The 13,145-nt window shown below is 36.5% G+C and overlaps 1 protein-coding gene across 1 annotated transcript in view; it reads right to left on the bottom strand.

Moving 5' to 3' along the window:
* Positions 1-738: 738 nt before the first annotated feature.
* zbbx (zinc finger, B-box domain containing) overlaps positions 739-13,145 on the bottom strand; it is a 34,981-nt gene continuing 22,574 nt past the window's right edge. The window contains exons 6-10 of the mRNA XM_015378266.1: positions 10,311-10,470; positions 7,910-8,007; positions 3,819-3,889; positions 3,235-3,561; positions 739-877 (exon numbers count right to left, since the gene is read on the bottom strand). Of these exons, the coding sequence (XP_015233752.1) occupies positions 3,409-3,561; positions 3,819-3,889; positions 7,910-8,007; positions 10,311-10,470 (482 nt within the window). The 3' untranslated portion in view covers positions 739-877; positions 3,235-3,408. The remainder of the gene's footprint in view (positions 878-3,234; positions 3,562-3,818; positions 3,890-7,909; positions 8,008-10,310; positions 10,471-13,145) is intronic.

Below are 13,145 nucleotides of genomic sequence, written 5' to 3'. Positions count from 1 at the left end.
CTACAGCGACCAGGACCACAGTGTTAAAAAAAAAGCTTATTTTGTGAATTATGCATTGAGACTAGCTCATCAATTAGCCTTTGATACTGCAGGATGATGAATATAGCAGATAATGAGAGTAGCAGAAAAGGTTAAAACCTGAGTAACAAAATCCTTTTGGCAGAGGATTTAGCGCAGAATATTTTTGTTATGTATGTTGTAATATGTGTTTGTCGAAAAATAAATGATTTGCTCCCTTGCTTTTCTAACAATGAGCTGAGACACTAAAACTCTTTTGTTTTAATGATTTTATTCTCTCAAGAATATCTGATTTAAGATACCACTAAAAAGGGTTTTTATAATTGGTTGAAAATGAAGGTGTGGCAACCTCTGAAGTTGACAATGTTTCTTCCAGACCTATGGTTATAATGATAAAAAAAGAAAGTGTAGCTGCCCTTTGTCAAGGATTTCAAGCTGAAATAATTGTGATTCTAAACCTATTTAAATATACCCTGATGTGTTAATTTACAGATTTTGCTATAATTTTTCTTCATCCATCATCCATTCATCCATCCATCCATCCATCCATCCATCCATCCATCCATCCATCCATCCATCCATCCATCCATCCATCCATCGTCTCTATTTAGCATGGAATTTAAAAAAAGTCATTAAAATTTTACCATCTGTGGTTCTTGCTGCTGTTCTTTGTCTATATTTTCCAAATCTTTTTCTTTTGTTTCCTTTGCAGGTCGAAATGAATCATCTGGGTGACACATTTCCTGATCGTTCATTTCTCTTAATTTCTGGCTTGGTAGATGTGTCGGAGCTTTCTCTCTGCAGGAATCTTCTTCACACATCAGGCTAAGACTTCCCCTCCTCATCTCATCCTTGCTGTCTTTAAAAGAACACCAAAAATAGAATAAAAGTTACTTATGATTTGAAGCAAAAAAGGCAAACAAACATTACACATTTCTTTTTCTACGGCTTGAAACATGCTAAAGTTTCAAGGTGACCAGCAAAATGGACTGTCCTTGTTTTTCATGTCTTGAACCAAAGAAGAAGAAAACATTTTTATATCAAGTATTCAAGAAAATGGTAATGTATGATGTAAGTGTCCTTGACACTTTAAAGCTCCAATAAGCTGATAAAGTTGGCATTCAGTGTCTCTCTGGTCAAAGAGCTGAAAGAAGTAGTGGAAATGAATGATGAAAAAGATGAAGGAGAGCATAGAGATGATGGATGAACAGAGAAATATCGGTGGACATGTAAAGTAAGGGGATGGAAGTGAGATAAAGTCGAGCTATTTTGAGAAAGTTGTGAAAGAATCAACCCTTTCAGTTGTCAAAACTGCAGCAGACATTTCTTTTTCCTATATAAGTGGTAAACAGTTAAATAAGTTTCTAATTTCTAAGAATGTACAGAATTGATTGAATTCTAACTCTGCTTTTTCTCCTGTTCTGGGATCTCCTTTTCTGGGATAATTTCTTTAAAATGATATGCTGAACAGAGGTCCAGTCTCACAATATGCATCATTATGACATTGGATAACTTCTTTAGTGCATGAAAATGTTTGCATTAGAGATTTGGTTTCTTCTTTATTGAGATCGGAACCTAAATCTGAAAGAACAACCATCAATTATACTTGTTGTAAACATGGTAAATGACTTTATTCCTGTAGATTTTAGAAATGTAACCAGAGTGGTCTTTAGATTAAGATTAGGAACTCACTGCCCTGTGTTGATATAACACCTACAATACTAGTAAAGGATTATGTAGTGTTGCAGTGGTGACAAAGAAATAAACTTGACTGTTTATTTGTGTTTGTATTACTTTAGGACCGTTATTTAGAGGGCAATTACCTTTCTGTTTGTTACAGGTTTATGTGGGATGTACAATGAAAAACAAATGTAAATCAGTTTTAATAAACAAAAAAGGAAATTAAAACAACTTTTTTATAGATAGATCTAAATTTGCTTTGACAGCCCCAGGGAGTAAAAGGAACTCTCACTGTGATATGTACAAGCTGTTCCCTGTTAACCGTGTTTAAGCAGTGCCATGAAAGTGTTATCCATTTGAGATTTATTTGCTGCAAAAAACTGTAATCTATCATCCTTAAATACAGAATATTTTTCTGCTCTCCTGTTTTGTCATTTAAAAACTGCAAGATAGAAGTATTCGATGTGAAACACCAGGAAAGTTAAGGGAAGTCTTTTTATAAACCATATCTTATCATTTATATTGCATCAGACTCTATCTATATAGTTATTTCTCACAAAGTCTATCTACAGTGATGATTTTTATCTTTATTGTCAGCAAAGCTGGAAGGCTGGGGGGGGGGGAGTTGTGGCCTGTGGTGAAAGATAGTTCCTCAATAGTGAAATATCGTAAAGAATATTCTTTTTAAAGAAAGGCCTGTGAAAGAATGTAAGCTTCAAGTTGCATGAAACTATTTTAATTCATTTTTTCCAATTATCCTTGCAGAATTTCAGAGTCTAAAAACAGTTTGTCCTCTGATGCAGGTAAGGTAAGGATACCAGCTGGTGGTCAGCATATATTAAGTTGCAAAAGCATTTATACTCTATGAACTAAAATATTTTTTCACAGTACCAACACACATTTTACCATATTTCTAATGGCAGTTTAAGTAATGGGCTCGACAGGGTCCAATGGTGAAGTAAAAAACAAAGAAATAATGGCTCTCTGATTTTTACAAGTAAAAATTACATGGAAGCTGTGTAAAAGGCTCTACACAATTGCAAACAGACATGATCAGATATACTACAGATAAATGTGCTAACATAGGCTAAAAAAAACAATTGTTGTGCGCCGTTTATATTCTGAAGCCTTCCCTACTTCTACAGAATCATCAGTGAAATTTCAGGAGTGTTATGATGAGCTACGGTGCTCTTTTTTTAGATGATGGAGTTGATCTGTGGTCACCAAAAACATGAAAACATTAAAAGTTCAGACTCTGCATTGTTTAGAGACGCTTTATGAAAGAAATGGAGGACTATTGTTCGGCACCTGTATTGATGTTGAAATAATTGTCTCCAAGGCCTTTGATGTTAGCAGTGGTCTTACAGTATCAGGTGATAAAGAGAGTGTGAGTTGATTGCCTAATAGAAGACTATCTGGGTCACTGCAGGAAAGCTGGAATTGCTAAGGGGAGATTAGATTGCCTCTTGGTGTTTCATAAGGGTTCAGAGATGAGATTGTTTCTGCAAATAACTGGGAGGATTGTTTTTTCTGTACCTTGTTGTTGTGGGGTTGAGTGGTAAAACTTTGGCAATAAGAGTTGCTGAGCAGAGTCTGATGGAGAGACACTGAACGTAGACCTCAGAGAAAAAGGAGTTGATGAAGAGGAGAAAAGATGCTCCTCTGGGATGACTGACGCCGGGCCATCCACAACTGATACGTCTGTTGAAGTTAAAACAGGAGGCAGGGGGGGCATGGGAGTACTGAATGGGGAATCTGGTGAGGATGAGGAGAACTGTGGTGATCCATAGTTGGAAAATGGCAACTTGGCTGATTTCTTTGATGTTCTGGCAGCCTCCTGAGCAGATGCTGTACACACAGAAGCTGTAAACAGAGAAATAAAACAATTATATGACAGTTTTTGCAAAAACAATGCTAGAGGCTGAATTGGAAACAACCTTCATTAAAAAATATATAACTATTTAATGATCTCAAAAAGGTATCAGATTAGGTTTTCTGCATATGATGAACAACAATGTCAAAAGACAAAAAATCTATCTCCAGTTATTAGTAGAGCACTGCATAATTTCATTGTTTAGTCAGTCTGGAGTTCTGATCATAATTGTAAAATGGCTTCTTGCCTGTTTTGGGTTGAGCCGATGTGATGGATGGTTGGGCTGGATGGAGAGAGGAGTCATCAGCTTCTGAAACCCTATGAACAAACAGGGCTTTTTAAGACTTTAACTCAGGTTCTTCCTGGAGATTTGTTAAACAGCTGAAACTCAGAAAAAATAAGCATTTCTTAGTTCACATCTGCAAATTGATGGCCAAATGGGATATTAAATATGCCTTTTTTTTCTTCAGCATAACTCGTTGGATGCTAAATCAGACTTGCAATGTAACAAAACCTATCCCAAATCCCTTAACAACCGACTCCAGCTTTTACAACAGCACATTTTATTCATCTGAATGTGAATTGCACTAAGGGAGAACAGACAGTAATTACCTTCATCTCTCTTGTCTTAAAGAAAAAACATGTATTTTCAATCAAGAGAACATCTGTTGTACATTGGTTTTGTTACCAGCTACTCGTGACTTGTCATGAGAGGCACTTCAAACTCTAAAAACATTTAGGTTCACACACATCTTTTGCTTTTATGTTAGTGAAATAGAGTGCTTGACTGTGCTGCTAAAAACACGTGTTCTCTATTTAATTAGGGAGCTTCTATCTCTGGCTATTATCTCACAGTTAAGAGTTTATTTTTTTAAACAAAGACATACATTCTGTTGTTATCCAACTTCTGTTCAGCAAAAGAGACCATCATATCTCTGCATATCTGTGCAGAAAAAGAGACACAATAAAGAAGATAATGTCATATTGTGACCCTCTGGGTAAATTTGTGAATATCCTTCTTAAGTTATCATGTCAAGTAACTGTTTTACAGTTACATTACATCATCCAAGTCTTCTATGACAAGAGACAACCCAGATGTGGAGACCTGTGGTCCAGCCATTTCCTTGCTGACTGGGACACTGAACAATGATGAGCAATACTGACGAAAATCCTCCTCTTCAGCTGTAAATATAAAAATTAAAAAAATTAATATAATTAACGAGGCTTGAAAATTTAGATATGGGGCATTTTTTACATTCGAGTTGAACAAATGCACATTGCTGTGAAATTAAAAATGGGTAGAGCTCAAGACCAGTTTTTCATGGTTTAATTCAATTCAGTGTGTATATATCACACTGATTTGCAGCAAATTTGTCTCACTTAAAAAAAGTTTAACTATATGAATAATAAAAAAATCAACTATTAAGACAAAACAAAGTAGAGGGACTGTGGCTGTATTGGTTTGTTCTTTCTGTTAATATAGGAAGAAGAGGAGGATGAGTGGAGGACGCTTTGGGTTGTGTTTTTACTTTTGCTTTTTCACTGCTGTATTTTTCATTTTTCATTAAGGAATGTTATCTTAAGGAGTCATTTGGAAATGAGATTTTTAAGTATAAAGTTTAAATGTTAACAGAAATATTGACAGTACCTAAATACAGTTTTGTGACTACAGTTAAAATGTCAAGAATGAAGAGGTGAAGAAAATGTTTAATGGGAAATGCTTTAATCAGCGTGCTTTGATTTAATGGCTATTCATTAACCTCAACATGGCAGGTTTACTCTCAACATTTTTACTCAGTTAGTCTTCAGAATGTTTTTCACTTTTTCCTTTTTTTCTTGCTAGAATGACTTTTTAGCTATTTCAACTTTGAAATGGGTAAGTAACAAAATTGCTTCCTCATCAACCTGTTTTCTCTAATGGAACCTATTATTTGATTGTAATTGGAAGATGGCTCCACTGATCAAGAACCTAGAATACAGCAGAGAGAGGAGCTGGGCTCCAAATTGTGAAATATAACAAAAAAATTATATGCAATTTGATACAAATATAAAAAAAAATCATACTTTCATCTTAGCTGATATTAATTTTGATGATCACTTTAAAGTTATACTACAAAGCTACTCTTCTCTGTTCTGAGTAGATAAATGCATGGTTCCTTACTCAATATGTTAATGTAAAATGGTAAGAGTTTGTAGATTAGTATATTTATATATTTTATTATATATTAGTTTGTATATTTTGCAACCAAAAACAATAAAAAGGGCAAGTGGGAAGGACTCTGCTTATAAACATCACTGTCAAATTATTGAAAAGTAGCTGTTTCTAAGATTTTGTTACTGAAAATATTATTCTCTCAACACTCCAGATATCCCCTGTATAAGATCTAAAAAAAATTCTGTTTTTATGTCTGTGCTCTGTTTTAGACTCTAATGTTTAGATATTGGCACAGGGCTCTGTGCTTTTACATGCTGATACATGACAAGGCAGGTTTTCTCACTAGGACAAGAGAAGAATTATCAATTTCCAGTGGAAATGGACCTATAGATAAATTCATTTGTCATTTTTGGTATATATATTTCCAAAGTGTATGCAACACTGTTAACCTGACTGCTTTTCAGGTAGAAAAACTGGGGGTTTTTTCTCAGTTTTTTTCTCTGGACAGTCATAAACAGTCACAAATAAATTAGTTTCATATTCTTCATCTCTAATGTGTATACCTAACATGCTCCAAAGCAGGTTACCACTGTTACATGGCAGAGGAAAAGGTAACAATAAAAACACAACAGGGGGGGTCGTCTTTTAACCTTTTACGATGGTATCCTAAACCTTTTTTCAAGTGAACCATCCACATTCAAGTCTTTATTATGCTCTAACTTTTTTTAACAACTTGTTTACAAAAAAAGCAACCCCCATCGTAACTTTGATTCCTCCACTCAGAATTTAATAATTGATGAGTCTTTCTTGTAACTGTATGCAGAGAAGACAAAAACAGAAGTGTCTTTGGGAAATGTAGAGCTGTTCAGAGCTTAATAACCTATTCCTACCACCTGCCTCAAACCTTTATTCTAATTCATGAGCTTTACAACAGGTTGCATTGCCCTCCCCCCACCCCCCTCATGTATTTTTAAATATGAAAGGGAGAGAAACGAGTGTGTCAATAAATAATAGAAGCTGTTTACTCTCTACATGTGGGGTGAAACCCGTTCTCTGAAACTCTTGCTCTGTTGCTGACAGACCCATGTGGAGACATGTCCAACTAATGTAACTGGTTCAACCTTTGACTTTATGTTGTGTTTACTCAATGTGACGCATGAAGGAAAACAGAGGCTAGATCTGGGTCAACTGTCTTTTAATGTTTGAAATATCAAAAAGAAAGAAACTGCTGTAAATTCTTGAAAAAAACGTGGCCACCTACCTCTGGCAAAAGTTCACAGGTATATGAGTGTGTGTAGGTCTATATGTATACATGTGTGTCTAGGATCATTTGGGGAATTTACCCCTAAGAGGCCACTACGTTATACATGTTACTGTTTGTGAACAGGAGTACTGATTTAGTCAACAAAACAGTTGAAAAAAAGACAAATGTGTGAAATACACAGACTGGATCAAAGCCAAGACAAAAAGCTATCAATATCTTTAAGAATCAAATCCGTTTAATGGATGTTGTTCTTGAGTGAGTGCATTTCTAGTAAATAGTTTTGATCTCAGACAATTCAAAGACTGATAAACATAGGTAGTTGGATTTTGGAGCAGCTCTTACGAGTAGTTCTCAAAAACTACTCCAAAGAGTTTGTCTTTATTTCATGAAGTAGAAAATGGATCTGGAGGTTCTGAAAGGTGGATTTATTGCAGGGCTACATCTCTTTTACCCCTTAGTTGTAGTTAGAAATCAGAACACTCCACTGACTGATGAGAGGCAGACAGTGAGCTGCAAAGTACAGACTGAACCCCATCTCTCCTTCCATGCCCTATCCGTTACTCTGTCAATGTTTGAGCCACCTTTAACAGCCCTCTACCTGCGCAATCACAGCCAGTGATTACCTGTCACATTGCTATGGATGGATGAGCAAGGACATCTAACCCGCTGAGAGAAAGACATTTTCCAATTGGTTGTTTGTATATCTGAATGTGATATGTGAGGAGGATGTGGGATTGTGCAAGATAGCTACTCTGTTGAAGAGAGGTTTGCTAGTTTGCTCTCATTGTCTCAAACACCAGGTTAGATGTGCAGCTAAAGCATCAAGATCTTTGTGTTGTTTTTTCCCCCCTTATTGTAAAAGAAATATCCATGAAAAGAGAATGATGGATGCTAGTGTATGCATGCGCTTGAGTATAACCAGTTAGGTTTGATGCCATCTCTTCCTCAGTGTCTATGGAAGGTAGTGGTTTTAAATCCATGCCAAAATCCTGTGATCGAGGACTTTCAAATGGAGTCCTGGAAACAAAAATCTGATCAGAAGATTACATCAAATAAAGGCAGATTACTGTATATGTAATGTAAGCTTTCTGTCCCTTTCCTTGTTTACAGGGACAAATGGACAGGACAGTATCTATGATAATAGATCTATGATAAACCTGAGTCTTGTTGATGAAAGTAATGCAAGCTGTACTTAGCTTCTCACCTGAAGAACCTCACAGCACCATTTATGTCAAACCATGATGCAACCTACCAGCTACAAAAAACTAAATTAACTTATCATTCCAGGTGTTTTATTAGCTGCCATGAACAACACAGATTTACAGCCCAAGTCCAACAACATGTCTGGGTCTACAGTAGCTTAGTTCAAATAGACTCAGGGATGGAAAAAAGGAGTTAGCCACTGGAAGCCACTTTGGTGACATTAGTGAGTTAATAATGAACAAAAACAAACAACAAAAGTTGACCTAACAAATTTATACAAAGCATCTAAAAATAAAATAATCTTTAACGTTTAAAGAAAGGACAGACCCGAGTGCAAAAAGGAAATTAAAAGAAAGAGGTAGCTGTATTTATGGTAACAAAATGAAGCCAGCAGTCATAGCAATAAGAATAATAACTATATAAGAAGAAATGCACCCCTTTTACAATAATTATATCTAATTTTTGTAATTTGCATATTTACTGCTAATGCTAGGTTATTGAACAGATAAGCCACCTTTTCTGAAAATAACAAAGTTCAAGAAGATGATGCAAACAAGTACACTGTTAATTTTTTTTATTTTTTTTTTATTACTCTTTACTTACTAAAACTCAACTTTGATGGTGTGGGAAGTGATACCTCTCATGTAAATAATACAATAGTTCTTTTTTTTTTTTATATATATATTTTTTTTAATAATAAAAAATAATCAATTATAATAAAAAATTATACAATAGTTCTATAAAAAGCTAGAAACTCCACTTCAGCAAGAAACAGTTTCTTTAAAAAAATCTAATTGGTCTGTATTAATAGCAGAATAACTCCATGTTTTTGCTATAAATGTTTAAGCAGTTTTCAAGCTTTGCTGATAAAAATATTACTTTATAACTAAGCAAATGTCATGCATGTGTACTGTGCTGTCAGGGGTAAAGCACTTGAATAAAACATTTCCTTTTCTAAAATAAGCTAAACCAAATCTTACAGTATGCTAAAATTGTTTTTAAAAAGCAGAGGAATATCACTATGTGGGTTTTCAATCTAGAGTTTATTGGTCACAACCTGCAAAAAAGTCTGGCTCTTGGAGGAGGAATATGTACTCACTTATCCCAGCAACACAGCTCAGTCAGCGCAGTCAAAAGCCTGCTTTCTATAACCTGCAGGCCGTGCACAAATCTACTAAGGTGATAGACTTTACGACTCTAATATAGCTGAGCACTTTTAGCCAATTCTTTAAAGCTCTCTCCTGCTCTCTACCCCCTCCTTTTCCCATTATTATTAAAGCTTGTTAAAATTCAACCTCTCCTTTTTTCTCCCCTCCAGCCGGTAAGACTCTCTGTCTCTCCATTAAGCTCTGCTACCATCCCTGCTTCAGGGTTATTGCACTCCAGATTGGCTCTCTAGTCTATCCCAGAGTTAAAGGCTGCTACAGTTTGGGATGTAGGGCATTCCTGCTCCAGCAGAGAAAACGCACAGAACTCCACTCAGCTCTCTTTCCTCCTGACCTGCTCACAAGCTGACTAGTAAGGCCCCAAAAAACTGCTTAAATAAAAGTTATAATAACAGGACCTGCAGAAGCACAACCTGCAGACAGTGAACTGCACAATCAGTACAAAGAAATTGCTTTGTTCACTAGTGCCTTATAAGTGCTCACTATGAAGATGCAGGTGAGGCACGTGCCATGTTAAAAAGAGAGATAAGAAAATAAATATGTGTACAAGTTGTTTTGCCGTCTTCATGGTCAATGTAAGTGACAGAGAATGTGTTGCTGGAAAAGAAGCACTTGTGTAAAATGTTATTACCCGAAATGACAAATTGTCGAAATCACATTTTGTCGTATTATGCATCGATATGTCAAACCAACCTAATTTAGATTAAGCCATTTTGACACTAAAATTTATGTAGGGTGCCGGCATAAAGGGCAGCAAAAAGCTAATTAACTGTGCTGTATAAACATGTTGCTCATAAGCAGATCTATTGAAAGGTATCCTAAATATATAAATCTGATACATAACTACATATACAGTAAAATAAAAAAAAAAAAGAAAATTTTACTTGTGGCAAAAATAGGTGGTCTTATTTAAATGGTTTGTGTGCTTTGCATATGTATTATTAGCTGTACCTGCGGTGCTTTTTGAGAAGCAGTCTTTCCATGTGGGTAAGGCTATTTTCTGAAAACTCCAGTTTGACAATGAGCTTTCCTTCTGCTCCTTCCCTTTTCTGTCCTTCAGCTTCTTTGTCTGAAGGGAGGTCAGTCTGGGTTGACGTTGCTGACACTAATGCTGGGAAAATATGGAGAGAGGGATATTGCAAAAAAAAAAAAAAAAAAGAAGTGATATAAATGTAGGAAAGCAAAAGCCCAAAGTAAAATAACAGTGAGTCAAAGACAGAGGATATGGCCGGAAAACATTATGAACAGCCTTTTGAAGACACCTTTCTTTAACAAGTGAGAAAACACCTCACCACCATGGCAAAAGTGCCAAAACAATGAAAGACAAAAGCTAACCTCACAAAAAGAAGACAGGACTTCAAACAATATAAAAAAAAAGGAAAGAAGTGAAGAACATTTTATGATTGTTCTGCAGACATGTTGGATGTTCACGGTAGCAGCTTTAAATTGGGCCTTGTGTCCATTGGCCTTGCAGAAATAATTAGCACTGGAGGGGCTAGCAGCAATTTGCAGAGCAGAGCGAATAGACAGGAGCTGAATTTGTCCAAGCAGTAAAGCAGAAGAAAATAGAAGGTCTAATGATAAGCAAAAACACCCAGTCAGATGTTCACCCAAAAACAATCTAAAATAAAAAAGTATGCACTTAAATCTGGATGAAAAGTGAAAAAAATGCACTAATATAGATTTACACTAAGCAGTGGTAATCATTGCTATAAGGTGCAGTCCTTAATGATTTCATTTTAGTTTCATTATAATGCAATAGCCATTCTCTTTTATACAACCATGCTCAGCCCTAAACCGTCTGATCTCTATGAGGATTCATTAATTTAATAACTGATCAAATCAACAGGAAGAGAGAATGAAATACTAAGTAGAAAGGGAGGAAAAACAGAAGCTAGGTAGAAATGTAAGCAAAAGAAAGAGATAGATGGATGACCAAAATATTTTTATAGACAGAGTATATTTTTTTCATTGCAGTTGTGAAAACATCAACATGTAAACATATATTTGCACAATTAATCTACATTTAAATTCCAATTTACTTATAGACTTGGGTGTTTACTTGAGATAATTCACATCACTGGAGGACCAAAGCTTTAAAAATTAAAATTCAATGTATAAAAATAGGAAGCAGCCGTTCTCACTTCTGTGCTTCAAATGACAAGAATCCGTCTACAGCCCATATTCCTCAATTGAAAAACATAGTTTTCCGAGGAGGTAATAACTGCTTCAGCTCAAAGAGAATTAATTTAATTCACAAACTCTACAAATAAAGTAAAGAAGTATTCTTTCCCATAAAAGGTACCTGCTCAACATACCTACTCATTCATAATTAATCAGGAAATATCAGGAAACATCACAGCCTCTGGGACCGAGCTCATTAAGGATGGACTGAGGCAAAGTGGAAAACTGCCCTGTGGCCAGCTGAATCAAAATATGAACTGCATTTTTTTCCCTAAATAATGGATGTTGCATCCTTGGGGCTTAAGAGGAGAGATAATATTCATCTTGTTAACATGACACAGTTCAAATACTTTAGATATACTTTTATATACATGTAATGAGTAACTTGCAGAACGTTATTATACTGTATGCAGCCCCCTCCTGGAATTATGGTATTTACTAATGTAGCTGTATTAAAGAATGTAACATATGTAACTATACACTCACCGGCCACTTTATTAGGTACACCTGTCCAACTGCTCGTTAACACTTAATTTCTAAGCAGCCAATCACATGGCGGCAACTCAGTGCATTTAGGCATGTAGACATGGTCAAGACAATCTCCTGCAGTTCAAACCGAGCATCAGTATGGGGAAGAAAGGTGATTTGAGTGACTTTGAACGTGGCATGATTGTTGGTGCCAGAAGGGCTGGTCTGAGTATTTCAGAAACTGCTGATCTACTGGGATTTTCACGCACAACCATCTCTAGTGTTTACAGAGAATGGTCCGAAAAAGAAAAAACATCCAGTGAGTGGCAGTTCTGTGGGCGGAAATGCCTTGTTGATGCCAGAGGTCAGAGGAGAATGGCCAGACTGGTTCGAGCTGATAGAAGGGCAACAGTGACTCAAATAACCACCCGTTACAACCAAGGTGGGCAGAAGAGCATCTCTGAACGCACAGTACTTCAAACTTTGAGGCAGATGGGCTACAGCAGCAGAAGACCACACCGGGTGCCACTCCTTTCAGCTAAGAACAGGAAACTGAGGCTACAATTTGCATAAGCTCATCGAAATTGGACAATAGAAGATTGGAAAAACGTTGCCTGGTCTGATGAGTCTCGATTTCTGCTGCGACATTCGGATGGTAGGGTCAGAATTTGGCGTCTACAACATGAAAGCATGGATCCATCCTGCCTTGTATCAACGGTTCAGGCTGGTGGTGGTGGTGTCATGGTGTGGGGAATATTTTCTTGGCACTCTTTGGGCCCCTTGGTACCAATTGAGCATCGTTGCAACGCCACAGCCTACCTGAGTATTGTTGCTGACCATGTCCATCCCTTTATGACCACAATGTACCCAATTTCTGATGGCTACTTTCAGCAGGATAATGCGCCATGTCATAAAGCTGGAATCATCTCAGACTGGTTTCTTGAACATGACAATGAGTTCACTGTACTCAAATGGCCTCCACAGTCACCAGATCTCAATCCAATAGAGCATCTTTGGGATGTGGTGGAACGGGAGATTCGCATCATGGATGTGCAGCCGACAAATCTGCGGCAACTGTGTGATGCCATCATGTCAATATGGACCAAACTCCCTGAGGAATGCTTCCAGCACCTT

This window comes from Cyprinodon variegatus, unplaced genomic scaffold (assembly GCF_000732505.1).
Source record: "Cyprinodon variegatus isolate N-32 unplaced genomic scaffold, C_variegatus-1.0 Scaffold168, whole genome shotgun sequence".
In the NCBI taxonomy this organism is placed as follows: domain Eukaryota; kingdom Metazoa; phylum Chordata; class Actinopteri; order Cyprinodontiformes; family Cyprinodontidae; genus Cyprinodon; species Cyprinodon variegatus.
This window is presented reverse-complemented; position numbering and strand designations above follow the sequence as displayed.